The sequence below is a fragment of the Catharus ustulatus genome, chromosome 1, assembly GCF_009819885.2.
Source record: "Catharus ustulatus isolate bCatUst1 chromosome 1, bCatUst1.pri.v2, whole genome shotgun sequence".
Lineage (NCBI taxonomy): Eukaryota > Metazoa > Chordata > Aves > Passeriformes > Turdidae > Catharus > Catharus ustulatus.
The window spans coordinates 36,269,427-36,289,370 of NC_046221.1; the positions used below are offsets into that span (position 1 = coordinate 36,269,427).

Consider the following 19,944-nt stretch of genomic DNA (forward strand, 5'->3'; position numbering starts at 1 on the left):
CTCTTTTCAACGTAAGTAACAAAAAAAACCAAAACCTAAACAAAAAAACCACCAAAAAAACCCAAAAAAACCAAGAGGACAACAGAATATGGTACTGCAATATGGTACTGCATCACAAAGGAGGTCTTGGGGTCTTTTTTTCCTCTTTCATACCCTATTGTTTTAAAGCTATTATGTTATTGCTTTCCTAACTGGCATAGTTTTTCATGAGAGAAAAAATGTACACCGCAACACTACTGATGTGTATGAAATAGTCCTGACAGGTTTTTGGCTTTTTTCCAAATCAGTTACAGATTTTTTTATATGCTAAAGAAGAAAAAATAAATAATGCTATATCTGTTCGAAATCTATAGATCTGCTGTTAGGTGAGTGGACACATAAAGAAAATCATGAGACACATAAAAGGCAAGCCAAGCTTACATACCAGGAAAACAGACTGAGGTTTTAGCAGCTCACTTTCAGAGGGAATGTTTGCTTCTCTTGGGGATATGTAAATCACTGCAAAAGTATCTGTCAAATTCTGCCTGAGATTTGGACAGAATATTGCTTTTATTGGTCAGTTGTGTGAGTGTGAACAGCTTAACACGTTAGTGATGTTACTTCTGTTGCTGCAGATCATGTTTCCTGGAGTATTTTCAGAGTTAAACCCTAAAAAACTGATCGCACTTCTACTGAAAACAAAGGAAAATTTGGCACAAAAGCAAAAAAGAGATGGATTAGCCCCTAGATTAGTAAATTGGCAGAGGGGGTGGAGACTATCTCTGTAATATACCGTGTGATTGATAGATGTGGGGCTGAACAGGGCATTTAATGCAGAATGAAAGCCTTTTTTAGCCTTGAAATGACTAAGTAGCAAGGAAATTATGCAAAAGCGGATTGCAAAAAATATCCTTGGATCAAGTGATCATGAGTTTACATTGATTTAACAGTAGGATAAATTATGCAGTCCCATGTGGGGGTACTTGGGCTTGCTCTGGACAAGCTGTACCAAGAGCTGCAAAGGCCTGGAATAGTCGCAAAATGAGTGTGCTGTGGTTACTTTGCTTCTTTCCTCTGCCCAGACTGTTTGACCTGCTCATATTTCTCCAATACTTCAGTCTTTTATCCAATCCATTAGGTGGGGCTTTGTACATTTGCACTAGTACTTACCAGTTCTAGTCAGGATATACATCCTGATATCACCAAGAATCACATTTTCCATGTTTTTTCAGAGCTGGATCAGCCTAGCTCTGCATTTCTTCTGTTTTTCTCAGTACTAGTAGCCTGTGCTTTAGTATCATCATGCAGAGTAACTTGCTTTAGCTCCATGTGCAGTGTTTCTTTTCCCAGGGCAGACTACCTTTTAACTGAAATGCCTCTTTTTGCCTTACCTTGCATCAGCAGCAGGCAAAAGGTGCAGTGAATGGTGACAAGGGCAAAGAAAGTGGAGAGTGGGAATGGAGAGACTGGTAAACCACTAGGAAACGGGAGAAATATCCACAAAGGGAAATAAAGAAAGAGGATGGGCCATATCCAACCTGGTTAATGTGAAAGCTGAAATCTAAAGCCAACATAAAATTTGACACCAGAATTTATGGAAACAAGTGAGTCCTCATCTTTAACCTGCTTGGTCTGATGGTAGCAGACACTGATTGCTCTGAAAGTGTATTTGGGAGTTGTTCAAAGAAAACCACTTTTCTCCTTTGTGCCTGTGATAGATACAAATGCAAAAAAACATTCTGTTGCCATTTAATCCCTAGAATCATTTCCTTCTTCATCAGGCAGCAAAGTTAGTTGAGCATTTTTGAATCCCTGATGTTCATTGCTTATGCCATGTGTACAAGTAGGTATCAATCACAATTCCCTCTCTAAATACAATGCCTTTCTCAAGGAATTACAAATTAAGACCTTTAATAAGTCAAAGGGCTGAAACTTCAATTTAATAAACTCATATTGTTTTTTTCTCAGCACTTTGTTTTATTAGCAATTCAGAACTAGGCCTACAAATCACAACGTCTTTTGTCAGGAATTTTTTTTTGTTGCATTTGCAAATGACTGCAATTTGTTGCTCATTGTACAAAGTAAAATCATTGTCCTGAGTAAATGGATGGAAGATTGGAGCTAGGTACTTTGTGCACTGCCTTTAAAAACAGCTAACAATTTTCTGTACAAGAAAACATATTTATGCCTTTATGCACATAGGAAGTTTGATATCAGCTTTGACACGTAAGGGAGAATAAGAACATACCGCATGTTATTTTTTTAGAACAATGAGTTAGTTAAAATAGCAAAGATGATATATTATGGTAGCATAGCAAGGCTTTCTTAATAACATAGGGGTTTATAGTTATGTACTTGCAAGTATGGAAGCCTTACCCTGGTGTAAACAACATCTGAGATGAAGCTATCAATTATGTCACTGAAGTGGGACAGCAGCCTCAACAGGATTGACAGAAAAGGGCATGAAAGTGAGAATCAATGTTCAGAAGTTATAGATTAATTTGTTAGGCCATTAGGGCTAACATTTTTACCACTGGAATGGAAATTAAATTATCAAAATTTCACTGAAAACCAGAATCAAAGCTTCCCATTCTTTCTTTGAGGTGAGGATTTCTCTAACAATACTTATTGCTGCAGGTGACCAGATCATTGTGTTTTACATCCCTTGTGAAAGACAATTCTCCTTGGCACATACAGTGACCACAGTCCATGCTGGGGCCTCAAAACTGTATTGTACGAAAGCATGGTGTATATTGAACTGCAAAATTTATTTTTCTTGCATTGCCGGTATTAGACTGTTTCTTAAGCTGAGAGCTATCAGCCTGACATGGCATGCATACAGGTTTCTATAAATTTATCTTTTCAAGATGTAAAACTGTGAAAATAGGACCTCTGAAAAAATATCATGTGGTTGAAAGTAGAAATTACAGAATTATTTAAGAACTGGATTTTTAAAGACCCCTAGTCTTCTGATCCCACATTTGCGATTTTTTTTCACTTGACTGGCATTTTAAAACAAGGTTTGAGCTGTCTGCAGCAAATACAGAAAAACAAGATACTGGATACTGCCTTATTTGCATTTTCCATTTTATGCCAGCTACTTAATTGGAAAGCAAAACTTTCTTCTGTTAAGGGAATTGGTTAAACAATATTTGGAATTTTTTTGTGGAAACCTTTCTGTGTACAGGTATACTTTTCAAATAACTCTGTATTATAAAAATGGTACTCAATAAATATATGAATAACTATAAAGGAATTGATCATTAGTAATTGTGTGAAAACAGACAATTAGCTTCTTAGCAGAGGCTGCAAAACTTGCAAATGTTAACCTGAAACATCAAATTTCCTCTATAGAAATCAAGCATGGCTCACACTAATACTCTTGAGGAGCATAAGAGTAAACAGCTGTCTTCAGAATGTGGCTGTGACCTTGAATGTCTACTGAGCTGCACTTTCTTTAGCTTAGGCCAATGATTAACTTTTTTTAATGGCCGTATATCAAATTCACCATTGTTTGCCTATCTGGCAATGAAACAAGCCATGTCTGTCTTTGTGTGGATGATGCTGTATTAATTTCAAGGAAACCCTTTGTATAAATTGTTTCCTTTGAAAAGTTATGTCTTTGTGCAAGTCCTAATTACTTCTAATTTACCTCATTTGTCTTTTGACTCTCTAGCTTCAGGTTAACAGTACTATAGGCACAACATATTTCTTCTTGGTATGTGTTGTTCTTTTCTCTTGCTCCTTATTTAAAAGAGGATGATGAATTCTCTTGTTGGGCTCCCTTACCATCAGTCTTCTATGACAGATCCCCATGGAGCAGAGGAAGCTACACCCTGAAATAGTCATATGTAGAGATGTGAAGTCATCTGTGCAGCTTTGCCTCTGAAGGGAGGTTTGTCAAGGCATAATGTTGTAATTTCTGGCCTCAGCACCATAGGGAACCCAGCAGAGATCTGCCCACAGCACACATGGAAGCAAGGCATCTTCAAATTCCTGTAGCCTCTGTTGGGTCAGCACTGGACAGTTTGTGACAATTTTACCAGGCTTCCGACAGAATAAGAATCATGCTGCGTTGTTGTTTTTTTTTTTCTTTTTTTCAGTCAGAAAGGGGAAGCAGCCCTTAACTGCATTAAGCCTGGTGGAAATAGTCCAAGCTGAGGGGAACTTAGAGTCCTTGGCTTGAATTCAGGATACTGTTATGTGCTGTGAGACAATCCGACAGACCCTGTAGAACACTGATGCTGCTTAGAAGTGTTTTATCAGGTATTTAATGTTTGCACATTCCAATGGAATTGAAAAAGTCAGATTCTGCCTTAAGTTGCAGTAATGTAAATGGTGAGTGAGAGCAGAAATTTCTCTCGAGTTGTACACAATTCAGGTGTACAACTGTTAGGAGATAGTGAAAGGCTGGAGTTTTTTTAGTCAGCTGTGGGAATATACATGTGAAAGTCTTTATACATTAGTAAGATGTGTATGAATATTTGGGTCTGTGTATGAATATTTGCCTTCCTCCTCTAAATGAAGGTTCTACCAGTTTCACACTTCTGTACAATTCTTAAAAGTCTCAAAGGCAGCAGAGACTATAAATTATTTTGTGAATGGGATTATCATTGCAGGGTGAAAAAGACAGGATATTCAGAGGCTCTACCTTGATTCTTTCTTGTTGGCTTCTCTAAACCCAAAAAGTCATTCACACTCTAAAAAGAATTTTTAAAATGTAACATCCAATTCTTAAATACCAAATTGTTTTATTCTCTTAAAATTGGAATCTATACCAGCTCATTCCTAACAGAAGCTTTGTCCAGTTGTATGATAGTGACAGTAGGAAAGTTGATCTGTGTAACATATACCTACTGTTCTCTGTTTTTAATCTTCTCTGTATCTACATGTGCTGTACTGTCTTTAAAAGATCTGTGGAGTTCTCATACCAGTGATTTCAGCTGTTCTTCAGTGATGTTTTGCAGGAGCAAATGGGCACACAATTATGCTAATTTTCTACTTTTGAGATCATGAAAGTTGAGCAGATGCTTATTGATGCTGTTTTTTTCACAGGTAATTTTGAAATTATTTTACTTTTCTGTTGAGATATAATGACTTAAAAGCTATAACTCAGAACAGTACAGTTAATGAGGAAATCATATTTGATTATGTAAAAGTTGATTAAAAGATAAAACCAGCTTGTGGTCTACTTTTTTCCTTCAGTTTTTCATCAAAAAAGTAAGACCGATATTATCAATAATCTCTCCTACACACCTTTGAAATATCTACCCCAGCCTTTCTTTTGAAGGGAGAAAACCTGCACATTTCCTCAAAGCTGAATTACCTACTTCAGAGTGTGCAGCTGCAATGATTGCAAGTCCAGTAGTAATGAACCTGTTATTTTGCAGTCCTTTCTTCAATTTTTTTATAAGGGTTAGATGTTCAATTCCAGCTGTGTTGTTTCATGTTAATGACTATACCACCTAAGGACCTAAGGACATTGGGTATTTTAAAAATACCCCTATTTTGAGTTGTTTTAGTGCATAGGTGCATATTACACATACTTAAAAGACTGTGATTTTTTATCTCTGTCTTTTCCCCTTCTAGACATTGTACTAAATTAAAGGTACAGCTCTTTCATGCCCTCCCTCTCCTTGATGGGTGAAGATATTTTAGAAGAGTTTTTGCAGGCACACATGTGGTGGTTCTGCTGAATGTCAGTGTGGCAGGAGACATGTGAGCTGCTGTCCAAAATCCACTGTTTCTTAATGTGGCTCACTGCTAACAGCATGATTTAGTTTTAGTCTGAGCCCTGCATTGAGGCTGTGGCAATGATGCTTCAGGAGGAGACCTTTGGGAAGCACTTGGATCAGAGTTGGTACCTGTCTGGTAGCTGAATAAAGTTAGAATAAAGCTTAGGCAGAGGTTTTGAGTTTCCCATAGACAAATCCAGCACAAGGTTGAGAGAGCAGAAAGATCTGCACCTCCTCTGTCTTGTCTGACACTTCAAATTAAAGTCTGCGTGAAGACTTTATTTGGGCCTTCAGAAATCTGGAGCTTGACTTCTTACATTGATGACTGCAGTCTTGTTCTTAAACCCAGCTGCTATTCAAGCACACGCTGTGAGAACATGCAGAGAACAATCTGTGACACCTGAAATTACCAGGTTCAGAATTATCCTTACCAACAGAACAAATGAGACCAATCATTTTGAGATCAGAGAAGAGTAATAATGTTCTCTGACAAGAAGTTCTCTAATGAGAAGTTCACTGCCTTGTAAGAAGTAAAACAACTCAAAAAGTACTTGCAAATGTACTTTTGAATTATAGTGCTTATATTCCACAAAGCTGATGCTGAGCAGTAGGAGAAACTATTTTGCTTGGAACAAGGTAGAGTCATCTGCAGTGGAGTGCAAATGGGATCAAACTAAGAAAAGGAGAAATTAGGCTGCGTGTCAAGCAATCTGAACTAAGAATTATTTGACTTGGAAAGAGCTTCCCAAGGGAAATATTAAAAGCCACATTATTTGGGACACCTAAAATTAGACTTCATAAAGCATTAAAAAAAAAGTACAATCTTGCTTTGGTAGGGAGGTGGACTAGAAAAGGCAGGTTTTGAGATTTTCTCCTCTTTTTTTTTTTTTTTTGCAATAAATTCTACAATTATTTGGCTTGATTCTGTTCAGTGGTATTTAAGTCAAGGTAAGATTTACATTGCTTATTGCCTTAGGAAACTGAGGTTAAGCATATAGGCTTTTCCCCTTCACCAATTGCCAGCCTTTTGAATGGTATCTTTTTATTTCTGTCCCTCAGGGATAGTTCAGACCCCTGTCTTCCAATTATAGGCATGTATATTTAGAGGAGTGGAGAAAGGGCACACGTGCCTTAAGGATCCTTTATAGCATTTCCCTCTTGCCTGGCTCTTACCAGACTCTAGAACTGATCAACATTATAGTCCTTTTTTTGTTGTTTTTAATTCGGAATTTATTTATATTATTGTGTGAAAATCCATAGTTATGTGAAACTCTGCAAGTTCTGAAGCTGCTGTGTGAAATTAATGTCCAGAGTTTATTTATTTATTTATTTATTTATTTATTTATTTATTTATTTATTTATAGATAATATTATATATATATGTGTGTGTATATAATATAATGAGGGGAGAGGGAAATTAAATACAACTTTTAACCAAGGAATAGAGGCCTTCAAGTAATGTATGTTGTTATATTGAATGTGTTGCAGCCTTCTCCATAATTTTCTTTCAATACAGTCCAGGTGATACTGCTGCAGTAATACAAAAGAGGTTATCATAACTAATCCTACATATTGAAAACTGTAGATTGTGCAGTTATGACTACATGTTAAGCGCCAAATTTTTTTTATTGTAAGTTAGCTTGAATATTCCTGCCTTTATCAGTCTACACTGTCTGCTTGTGAGATAGCAGCTCTCCTTTCAAAGCCCACTCGAACAAACAGAGCTCCTATGTGGAAAATGGTTCATCGTGTAGGCATTACCTTGTAATTGTGCAGGTATAAAAAACCATGAGTTTTAATGTGTACACAAAACCATGCCACAGTCAGGCCACTGAGCCTCTGAATTTGTGATAAGAGACAAAAAAAGGCATGTCAGCAGGATTTTCTGAAAGATAGTTCTTTCGTAGAGGGTTTGAAACTGCATGAGAGGAAAGCTATATGGTGTCTCCAGTATTTCATTCAAGGGTTGTGTGTTATAGCCCCACAGAATGCATTTTTCCCTGATGCCACTGGATAGGAGGATATGGGAATGGGATACATGGTGAACCCTTCCTCTGCACTGAGTTTTGGGTTTTAGATGGTCACACAGTTTCTCGTCCTTGAATTAAGGCTGCATCATTTGGAGAAACAGGTGCTGGAGCAGGCACTGGTGGAGAGGCAGCTAGAAAAGTCATCTGATGGCATTTCAGATTGTGACTTTTAAATAGCAGGAGCTGATTCCCATTTCCTTTCTCCCACTGCTGCTACCTCCTGCTGCCATTCATGTGGTCTGCCACAGGAGCGTGGGTTGTATTTTTTTTTCCTAATTTGACTAAGAGCATATTTCCCATTCTAAATCCTTAATGAAGACAAAAGGCCTGTATTGCAGGGTAGGAAGACACTAACCCGAAACATATTATTAGCTGGGAAGACTCATTCTCCTTATGTCCGTGTTTTTGAATGGCTTAATTGAGGAACAGAGATATCTTCTGAAAATGAGTTTTGGAATAGGGCAACAATGAGGGTGGAATGGTGGAGATACTGTGATGCCAGCTTTCTTGGAGAGCTTCACTAGGAGATTATTAAAGTGATTGTAACTGATTCTGTTATGGATCAGGGTGCTTTGATATGCCAGCCCTTTGCATAGCAATCTCTCAAGGGAGAAAGCGAGTGTTTCAGAGGCTCTGCGTGTTTCATTTTTGACTGATCTCTCATTAAGTATTTTACAAGATAGAAAAGGAGAAAAATACTCAGATATTATCAGGATATTGTTCATGTACACTAGGTAGGAGGTGAACAAGTCTGCATGTAAATTTTAATTTCACTGCCTCCTCCAATCTACCCTCTAGCAAAACAGCCAGATATTCCACTCAAGGCCATAACTTGCCTCATTTCTATGTTGTCTTCTCTCCTGAACTTTTCCAGATTTAACTGTCGTGCCTCCTCCCTACACAGATGATTCTGGAAAAGAATGGAGTGCCTGCTTTTAAAAATGAAGGAAGAAGCAAGGGGAATAGAATTTGGGAATTGTGGTATTTTCAACTTAACATCAATTTCTAGTAAAACATTATAATGTGAAAAATGTTTTTAAGAACTTTCAGGAGTCAAGGAAACAAATTATGACCTAGAGAGATGTATAATGAGTAAATGTGAGAAACCAATGTAATTTCTGGTTAAAATAAAGCCTTGCAGAAAGAAAAGACAAAGCATATGACATATTTTGTGTTATTGTAGGGCTTTTGACACTTTCTTATGATGTTTTGAAGAGTCTCGGAAAATAATCATGATATGATGGATATAGAACAAGACGTAAAACTAGATGTGTTGAGAGCATTTATCCCAGTGTCACTCGCAAAAGAAGATTTCAAGTGTGGCTTGCAGAGGGCTCTCTGGCACTTCCTAGTACTTTCATTTGCAATGTTACTAAAGAAATACAGGGGTTTCTTGTTAACTTTAATGATGACTGAGTCATGCTCAGGGCTGGGTTAGGTATGAAAATCAGTGAGTGATGCACTGCCACTCTGCAAAAGATTTTTCTTTAAAAAAAAATATATAGCTTTTGTTGGAAGATAGGTGCCTTTTTGCCAGTGTATTACTAAAGAATAATGAAAATTAACATATATAAATGCCAGAAAAAACACTTTAAGACTTGAGGTGTCTGATCCTTGATATGATATCATTCAGTAATAGAATAATTAATTTGTAGAATTATTTCTTTATTTATTATTAAATCATGAGGGGTTTTTTCCCCTCTTTTTTTTTCTTTAAACATTGAATAAGTCCCCTGAACCTTAAAAAGTCCCTTACTCTCTCCTTAGAGCAGCAAACCTCTGGCTTAAAATCAACAGAGTTTTTGTCCCAGCAGGAGTGTCTACATGTGGTCGACTATGATTTGTTCTCTACAAAATTGCATTTCAGGGCTATGGGCTAGGTTAAGACAAGATGTAATAGTTGGACAGGCTATCATCTATGCATTTGGTACTCATGGCACTTGTCCAGATCTGTGAGCTTGCTCTTTAGATGCATGTTGTCATCATAACTGTAATGAGGCTGTTCATACCGTACTTTTGGAAGCAGTGCAGTATAAAAGTCTTCAGTCTGCTGAGAGCTAGGTATTTGGCTGATCCTCATCTTGCTGTGTATAAACATATTCCTCTCTGTTTTTTCTTTTTATTCTCCCACTTTTTCTTCTTCTCCCTTCTTTCTCCTCAAGGACATAGACTTTGGTTATACTTTTTACAACTGCTGAAGCTAGAAATCCGAGCGGATGCCTGTGCCACCACCGCCACCACCACCTCCTCCTCCACCACCTCCACCACCTTCTGGAGGGCCCCCTCCACCACCACCACCACTGGTAAGACTGACTTTTCATTTCTATGGGCAAAAGCTTAGCTGTAGTAGTCAACTCAGAGCCCACAGGATTTTGGCATGGATATTCATAGCAAATATCTCAGGCAGATGTTTGTTTTGCTGGCACTGGTTCTTCTGTTCATTACAGCAGTGGTCTCTGAAGTGGGGTGTGTGAGATGATCCATTGGTGTGTGGGATGAAAATACTGGAACTTCAGTCATACATGTGTACATTTTATGAAGAAATAAACCTGTGTACATTGGCATGCGTGCTCAAAAATTTTGTTGCTGCTAGGAGTGCATGATGAAAAAGTTTTGAGATTATTACAGTGCATATGGTGAGAATATAGCATTTGTGAATACTTTTCCAGCCAAAGGGAATTCATTTTTGTATTGGTAATATACAGATGGTAAGTATTAATTTCTTCATCCCTCTTACAGCTCCTATTAAGACTCACAGTGTTCAGCTGTACATTTTGCCCTTTCTAGCACACTGTGTCTTCCTGGGGATACAGCACAATATTCTTTTGTACATGTGCAGGAACAATTACAGCTTGCAACAGATCATTACTGTGTGTGTCATGAAGTAGAACATGTGCCTTGCCAGCATGTTTGCAGTAAGAGGAGGATGCTCTGGGTGAACTTTCAGGGTATTACATTGTCATACCGTCACAATCAATTATTGTACCTATGGTAAAACCTGTTTAAGTAATTCCTTGGATTCTATAATTAGTTGGTCATAACCTGTGTCTGCATTGAAATTCTTAGACTCTTTTTGAAAGGTTTTTCTGAACCAGCTACAGTTGTGTTCAAGTCATAAAATCTCTCCTGACTTTTTTTCATGTATTTTTCAGTCACTGCTGTGTTTAGTTGCAGAGTATGTCAGTCTCTGCAGCAAAACAGTACATGATACTTCAAATATACTTCAAGTTTATTTTTTTTTAGGAACTTTATTTCTCCCTTGCATTCCCTGGCATCTCTGCCTGTTTTGTTCCCAGGAAGGTTGGTCGATTTTGTTTTGTATTGTTCATAATGCTCTTATTTTACGTTTTTTCCAGAAGGAGGTTTCCTTGCAAGTTTCTCTCTTCTACTTTACAGGCTGAATAATTTTTTAAAACTCCCCATGAGTTGTGGAGATGAAGAGGAGGAGGATAAAGACAGCAAATGAAATAAGCAGTGTTTGATTATTTTCAGCATTCAGTTTCAACTTTGGTACCATGAGCAGTGTTTCCAATTAGCAATTCTTCTGGGCTGGTGCACAACCTATACTTAGATCCTGAAATAAGTAGGCTGCATATTGTGAGCAGCTTAATGCTCACAACTGCAACTAAAGTCAACAGAAGCTACAAATGTTCTTAATCTAATAAATTTATATCAGTAAAATATCTAGAGACATTTTTAGACTCCTCTAACATACACCAATTGTAAATTACTTGAGAAAGCTAACAGGATCATTATGATCAAGTTTAGGATCTTTCTGTTTGCTTCACCTTTTCTGATGACTAAACCCACTACCATGATAGGGTTTTGATACAAGAAGGCTTGTTTTCATATTGTTTCAAATTGGGGTAGTCTCTGAATATGTAGAATTTAGAGTCAACTCAATCTTGGTGACATGATACATAATTAGATAAGTTTCTAGTCAATGTCTGATATTGAAGCCTTGCTCTTAATAAGTCTTGATACTAAAAAGAGTACAGTAATTTCACGATTACAAGCCGCACTGACTATAAGCTGCATCTCCAGGTGTCGGCAACATTTTGTTCTTTGTTCATACACAAGCTGCACCCAGGGTTTACTGGCTTGGCTCGGACCATGAGGGCTCAACCCACTCAGGGCTGCTGATGGGGCCAGGTGGCCCAGCTCGGCGCTGCCGCTCAGCGGGGCCGCTTGGGGCCAGCCGCCGCCGCTGCTGGGCTCGCTCGCCCTGGCCCAGCGTTGCCCTGCAGTGGCAGGTGGGGATGGAGCCCACTGGCACCCACGGCGGCAGGAGGGGAAGGAGTCCCCCCGCTCCCGTGGCAGGTGGGGACGGGAGCCTGCCTGCTCCTGCGGCGGCGGTGGCAGGCGAGGACGGGAGCCTCCTGCCTTCCACCTGGGCCGCGGGGATGGCAGCATGGGGCCCCTCGTCTCTCCCCCGGGCTGCACTGCCTGAAGGAGGGAGTCCCCCGCCTTCCCCCGCCTTCCCCACGCCCCCCCCCAACGATGCCCGCAGGGAGCCCGGCTCCACCTGCCACGAAACAGAGTAACCAATTTGTTTCAAATCGCAAAAAGCTGGGTTTTACTGGCAGTTGCTCGGCTCAGCACCCTGGCTGGCACTTCCAAGGTTGGAAATGTCAGAAAATTATTCACATATTAGCCGCTCCTGAGTGTAAGTCGCATTTCTGGGGTGGGAGCAAAATTTTAGTCAAAATGGTGCAGCTTGTAATCGTGAAATTACTGTATATGAATCAACACAAGTAATTAATAAAATAGCGTGTCAGGACATTGTTTTTTCTTCAACAGCAAAATTACTTTTCCCTGACAAAAATGTATAAGAGACAAGATCATTAATCTGCTTGGTGAGTTCAGCAGAAGCACAGAGTAGGAGGCAGCTTTCCAGCTGGTGCCAAGTTACAGAGTAAAATTTTATAGTTGGGCAGTCTGCAGAAAGTTGCTACAGACCTTATTTTCTTTTACTAGAAAGCCCTTTTCTAGAAGTTGGCATGTGTCTTTTACAGTTGCTGAACTGCCCAGTTGTTGTTACAGCTGCTAGATCTACAGTTGGGGGATGGAAGAAGGAAAAAATTTAATAGGCACATAGCTTTAAGGAAAACCTTCAAAGCAAACAAGTTATTATTTGGCCAACAGCTGGAAAAGTTCCAAAGTAAACAGCACAGTAATTTTTATTATACTGGTATGATTAAACCAGGGTAAGATTTGCATGTTAGCAATTAAAAGATAGGTTTTCATTTTGCTATTGATATGCAGGTGAGCCACTAGTTTAACTGATGTGATTTATGCTAAAAGAAAAATATCTGCGTGTAGGTGGGGGCTTTAGAATCCTGTTGTTTTTCAGGATGCTATTGCAGGGATATCATAGACTTGTTCTAGTTATGGATGAGAACCATACTTTCCTCTTGCTTTCACTACCAAGAGATTTTTAGAAGCAGTAGTCACCACATTATCTTTTTCTCTACACGTTTTCTCGGCGAATATTGTGAGCCTTGATCCCAAATAATTTTGCAGTCCTTACTTCATGGAAATTCTAATCACTGCTGGCACATAGCTTCTTTTTCCTGTTAACTCCTTCTTAATGCAGAAGAAAGTTCTTCTCTAGTGTTTTTTGGCCTTGCTCCTACTGTTTTCTAAGACTTTTGGACTTGCTGATGTTCTGTAAGTACTTGTAATGAATTTTGTCCACAAAATTGTTGCAAGACAATACAAAGTGATTTGAAGATCGTACTTAAGACATGCTAGGAGCTACCTGTGCCCAACAGCCAAAAAGCTACTGTCTGCTAGAACAAAAGGAAACAAATCCCTGGATTTCTCAGGAGGGAATGGTGGGGTGTCTGCTTTAGCAGATGTAGGCGGCTGAGTCAAAATGTAAATATAGCTAATTAGATTAATTGAGCATGTCTTCAAATGCCTGCCTTCTGGGGGTCATAGAGATGAGAGGGGTGAGTAGGCAGGGTAAAACTGTGCCCTTATGTATTTTCTGGCACTGGCTTACAGAATTCATTTCTCTTGTTGTTCCCCTTTCCTCTATACCTTAACAAAGCACACTTAGATAGGAGGCATAGGCTGTTTGTTCTAAAGCTTTTTTAGTTTATGGACATGTGACAAAAGGGGGGTTTTTAAAAGAATTTTTGTTGGTGGTCTTAGGGAAAAGGGTGGTGGGTTTGGGATTTTATAAAGTTTTCTGCTCATGAAATACTTCATTTTATTCCCCCTCTATTTCTTTTACCACTCGTGCCTTTAATTTGGCGTATGAGGCAACCAGGTTAGTTTTGGTTTGTCATATTTTCTGGAGTAGGTGTCCCCACTGAGACTGATTAAAAATTTTCTCTACTTAATTTCCCAAGAAAAGGATCAAGAGAGAATTTTGCTTTGATAAACCCTGTTCACTTATTACATGCAGTGAAGGCTGCTTACTGCTGTGTAGCCTCTGTATATATGAATTTGTAATGTTAAGATCAGTCATCACCTATTAAAATGTTAATATTGGAGGAAGCATGGATGCGTATCAGCCCTGCTGGGTTGTGCCTTACTCAGAGATGTTTGTTTAATGATTCATATGTTTGTGGAGTTTAAGAAAATGCTTCTGTTCTCTTTAGAATTGTTATTATAAAGTCTTAGCATAGAAATTAACCCCCAAAATCACAATTGTTCAGATGATTGAAGTTTAGAAAGTAGTACCAAGTGTTTATTTGCTGCCTTGTGGCACACTAGAAACTAGGATAGCAGGAGGAGAAAGTAATATGCTTACTTTGGTGATAGAAATGTGAAACTTGAAACAATGATGAATGCTAGACTAGTATGTAGACTAATCTTAATGATTACCTCATTCCTACTTAGTTAAAATTAAAAAAAAATTAAAACAGAATTACTGTTGTAGCTAAACCTGCCAGTGTTTACCAAGATTGTTATTCTCTTCTTATTTTCTACTCTTGTGACAGAAAACTCAGAAAAGCAATTCCTCATTATACAATTCTGTGACAAAACCATAATTTACACAGAAGAAGGCTTTCCAAGGTTCAGAAAAACATAACCTGATAGTTTTCCTTGGAGGGACCTTTTTTCCCCCTCCTTCATGCAGTTGTTAGATTGCAAACCTTGCTGATCTGTTTCCTTCAGCCTTCACAAGAAATTCAGGGAGCTACAATGTTCATCTGAAAGTTGTGTGGGAGTTGGTTTTGCTCCTATGACATTTAGAGCTACTGTTCTTTGGAAAGAGAACAAACAACATATGTAAAACAACTTGGCTGAAGATAATGATGATTTATGGTATTTTGATTTGGTCTTACCAAATATAGTATGAGCAAGTATGTGCATATGAGCACTCTCATGCAAAATTTTTGATCATGCATTCTAATTATTTATTGTAAAAATTAAAATAATTTCTCAAGTTTTTATTCAGTTTCCCTAGACATGCAAGTGTAATACTAGAAGAACAGAACTGTTCATGGTGCCAATTATGTAGGGATGTGTTTATTAAAATTTTATCTGAACTGTAGGGTCATATTTTGTACTTTGTCATGGAGTCTGTAGGCCAGAAGATACTAAATCACAATATTTATTGCTGATAGGTAAAACACACCAGAGTGAGAAAAAGTGCAGACTTGGTAATCTTGTTGGTGGCTGACTGATCATACAGACTGTGCTAAGAGTCAGACAAAGCACAGCTGAAATTTTTTGAGTGCTTTTTTCCAGACAAAATAAAGGGTACTGATTTATAGTGTTTTAATAATATATCTCACACCAGTCTGCTTTCATAAAGAAGTGAAAGGCAATAACGTAGAAAAAAAATGCTGTCTCTTTGTGTGGTTTATTTGACTTAATTTTCAGCTATTGGAAAATAGGGGTTGCATAGCTGTGGCAGCTCAAAATGTTGCTGCTGTAGCCTTCTACTCTTCTAGTCAGCAAACATAGAAAGGGTAAGTAGGAGCTGTGAAAGGTGGGAAAGATGAAGAGAAAACATAAATATTAGGCTGACATTGGTCTGTTTCATCTGGACAGGTACAGGGGCATGGACTGCATATGATTCCTAGGTGCTAATCTTCTTGAATGCTTCACTTGAGAACTCGTATGTCACCATTTTAGATATATTTAGATAGTGAGTTCTGTTTTGCAGGTTTCTTCATAATTTCATGTGTTCTACATGTCTGAATGGAATGGAAGACATTTGAAGAGCATTCTCTCTCTTTGTTTTCCATCTGTATAATATACAAGCATGGAAATTGCAGAGTAGAGTTACCAGCTGTAAAAGATCCAGCCCAGGTACCAGAAGCAGCCTAGCTGCAGACAACTAATAGGTTAATTTACCATTCTAATCACAAAGTAATAAAGCCCTTAAAAGTCAGTATCTCATCTCTAGTGTATGCAGTGGCTACACATTAAATTCCATCTGTCAATTAATATTATACTTTTAGCCTTTTAATTAAAAGAGAACTCAAAATTATAGCAACACTTGAGTAGGACTTCTCTGAATGGCTGAAAGGTGAGAGTGCAATCAATGCTAGTCTCTCATTATTCTCTCTTAGGTTGACCATAATTTTGTGCGGATGCTAAAAGGCATTTCAGAATGATCAATAGCTTCTGCACAGATAACTGGGTATGAGAAATAGCCTGCTGTTCTTAGAGGGAGATTAAATTGTGATGTGTTTAAGTTGCTACATGCTGAAATTTTTGTTGCCACTACTCATGGTATCCCTTGCCATTCTGGGGACTCTGCTATGGTAGACAGAAAGAATAAACAATGCTAGCTCCCACTGTGATTTTTCCAGCCATGTAGCATTTGATGTTTTCATTGATAGCCAGGCCCTCAGATTTTCTTGTTTATGTAAGAGTTTTCCCTTTCTTTTTATTGATGCAAAGGCAATCATGAGAATTTGAATTCCAAAAATCTAAAAACCAAAAGATTAAGTTAAAAATTATATTTTTTTGAAGCTGGGTATTTTTGGTATTTGACTTGTGATCTTTCTGGGCTGCTAGGAAACACTTTAGAGTAGTTTAAATTTTATACTGCCTTCATTTTGGTGGCTTCTGTTACAGCATGTTTTCTTTTAGTATAAGAACAGTCAGAATTTACATTTAAAATGTGGGTGTCAGAAAGTTAAATACCTACAGAAAAGCTCAGCAGGTATAAATGATCCCACTTACTCTGTTGCATTTTTTGTATTCAGATACAAAAATCTAACAACCAACACTGGAAAACCTTAAGTACACCCAAGTGAATAAGCCCACTGCTCCATTTGAGGCAGGAGCAATTGAACCCCTTAGTATACTAGATTTTTATATTATCTGATACAACGGTGCTACCATAAGGTGCAGAGGGTTTATTGGGTGCAGTGGCACTGATTTCTGACGGTGTTTAAAATGAGCACTGGGAACACAGGTTTAGAAGAAAGTTGCCCCTGCTATGCTGGTGTTTGTGTTCTGTTCCCTGCCATTGTGTGTGCTGGTAACTTCAAGCAGGTGCACAGCAGGCACCAGCTCTGCTAACACTGAAAGGCCTCACGATTTGGGACTAAAGCCAGGACTAGGTGGTGGGGGTAGTGCCAGAAAGAGATCTGTAACAACTTTAGCACTACTTCCCTCGCTGGGAACTGAGAAACAAGGCTGGTGTAGACACAGCCTATCTAAGTACACACATTGCTTGATGACCTTTTCAACCTGGCAGGTTCAGACTGCAGAACTTTGTGCCATGGAGACTGAGATCACGGCTAATCAGTACCAAGCTGGGTGTGGGTGGAATTGTCAAGTGCTGGTCCTGTCATTCTCTCGAAACAATGATTTCATTCGCTGCCAGGAAGCTATTTGGCAGGTCCCCTCGTGTGGGTTCCCTCAGAAATGTTGGCTGGAGAGGGAAGCATTTGAAGCTCAGCTTGCTAGAAGGCGGAGAGAGTGCCATGTTTGCCCAGGCAGACCAGGTGCCAAGAATTAATTAGTTTTGTCCTATGCTACATGGCAGAAACACAAGAAGGGGCTCTGATCTTGCAAATGTCTCTGCAGGTGGAGTCTTGCACTGTGGTGAGGTCTCCCATAATTAAAAAACTTTAAAGCAGAGTTCAGAGTTCTCTTGTGGACAGAACCAAAACTGTCAGGTACCAGATCTCCCAAACTTCCTTAGAAACAAGCAGTTTAAAATGTTTAAAATAAGAGACATCTACTTTGTTGTTGAGATTTGTTGGATTTTTTCCTTAAACTGGAAGAGGGGATTGTTTTGATTATTTTGTTTTGTATTTGATGGTGCACGAGTGAAACCACACCTGATGTATATGTAATGAAAATACAAGAAGGATGACAATGTTTTTCTCTGTGATACTCCTGTTTGTGATGTGCTGGAAACTGGGTTTATTATTTTAATAAGCTCCTTCTTTTTATTGTTACTGCTTTTCTTGGCACATTCCTGGTGGAGACTTCAGCTGCTGGTTTGAGAATTCTCTGTAAAAGCAATGCTCTTGCCTGCTGGGCAAACTGTTTTTGCTACAAATTTAAAATCATTAATTCCTGGCACAATTCTAAACTAGTAATAGTGGATTGATCTTGGAATCAAGTTCCAAATTTCTCTGGGGTTTCAGATTTCATGCTGAGCTACAAATGGATAGATGACTTCTATAATCTTGTGCAATGTCAAGGAAGACATGCTGGTCAACTTCCATGTTTTGCTTTGTTCCAAAACTACCTCATTCTTTTTATTAAAAGTTATGACGTTGTTTGTTAGACTGTTCTGGCATCTTACTGGCAATATTACTTTTTTTCTCTCAGTTCTGCTTTTGAAAAGGATCCAGTCTTTGAGGAGCTGAATTCATTTAAATACCTTAGTCCTGATAGCTACAAGAGTCTCCTTATGGAACACTTGTGGTCAGCAGCTTGTGGTTAAGTGGAAGGAAGCTATAGAGTAAATTGCTTGCAAGCAGGTCTCCCCTGTTCTCTCTCCACTCTTTTTTTATCATCAGCGATCCCAGAAGGGTATTTTAACAGACTCATGCCCTTTGAGGCCCCTTACTCAAGGTCTGTGCCCTTCCAGACTGTTGTGAGCAACCAACTCAATGCCTGTCTTTCCTTCAAAGGAGTAGGAGATTTATGGCTGGATGGGGACCCAGTCATCATCTCTCCCTTCATGCTCCCCTGCTTGGAAAGTCTTGTGGTGCCATATGGGTGGTAAGAACACTCATCATTCTTCCTCAGATGGTTTAGCAACCGCAAACAAGCTGTGTTTTTCTCTCATACTCTCAGCTATCCCTGACATGACGCACATACTGCATTAGGCAGCTAGCTTCACCTTTCTTATCCTCTTTCCTCAAAAATCTGTATTTGTCTACACCAGACTTTTGGTTATTGGTAATATAGAAATAATATTTTGAGAATTTTGTTGTATTTCCAGTGGTTTCTTCTCTTTCTTGATGCTTTATACATCCTTTATTTAAGGTTTAATTGTTTTAGTTGTCTCTTATTACTGATAAACATTTTCTTTGACCAGATCTGGCACCATCACATCACTGACTGCACTGCCTCCACAGCTCTTGTTTATATTTCCCTACCTGCTGTTTGAGATGCTGGTTTTAATTGTCCACTTTCATGTTTGTAGGCTTTTTCTCTTGCATTTTTTAGTTTAAGTTTGGTCTCTGAATCGTGACAGGTTGGATGCCAGAGAAGACCAGGACTGACTCAGGAACTCTTTTTAAATTTTTTTTTCCCCATAAATATTTATCTCTATGTTCAAATATCCTTTATCCTAAAGCTTTCTGCTCAGTCTTTATCTTGCTGCACTGTCTTTCCCTTCCTTAAAAGCCAAACCTGAGATGTTTCATGCTTGCCTCAGCCTGGATCTGTTCAGTGGCAGAGAAAAATGAGAAAGCAAGGGATGTCCTCAAACTCTTTTTTCATATATGCTGCTTTACCTTCTGCCAGTAACTATGCTTGGTCTCTGCATTGAATCTGGGGGATTGTGTCTACAAGGGGAAAAATAGTTAATGGGAGAGAGGAAGGTTAATTTCCACCAGAGTCATAGAAATCATTTATATTGTCAGCAAAAGAGAGAGCTCTCCTTTTGCCCATAATAAAATTCTGATGTCAAATGTATTGATTGGTCTTTAATTTTATCACTATATGTCTCACAAAATAATTAGGGAAAAGCTAAATATATTTTGACTTTTTTTGTTTTCGTTTATCTGGTACAGATAAATAAATAATTTTCTACA

At 38.6% G+C, this 19,944-nt stretch overlaps 1 protein-coding gene across 2 annotated transcripts in view; it reads left to right on the plus strand.

Annotated features, from left to right (window-relative positions):
- Positions 1 to 19,944, plus strand: part of WIPF3 (WAS/WASL interacting protein family member 3) — a 39,620-nt gene that overhangs the window by 4,088 nt on the left and 15,588 nt on the right. For both annotated transcript variants that reach the window (XM_033067560.2, XM_033067552.2), the window contains one exon: positions 9,907 to 10,047. In XM_033067560.2, the coding sequence (XP_032923451.1) occupies positions 9,961 to 10,047 (87 nt within the window). In that variant the 5' untranslated portion in view covers positions 9,907 to 9,960. The remainder of the gene's footprint in view (positions 1 to 9,906; positions 10,048 to 19,944) is intronic.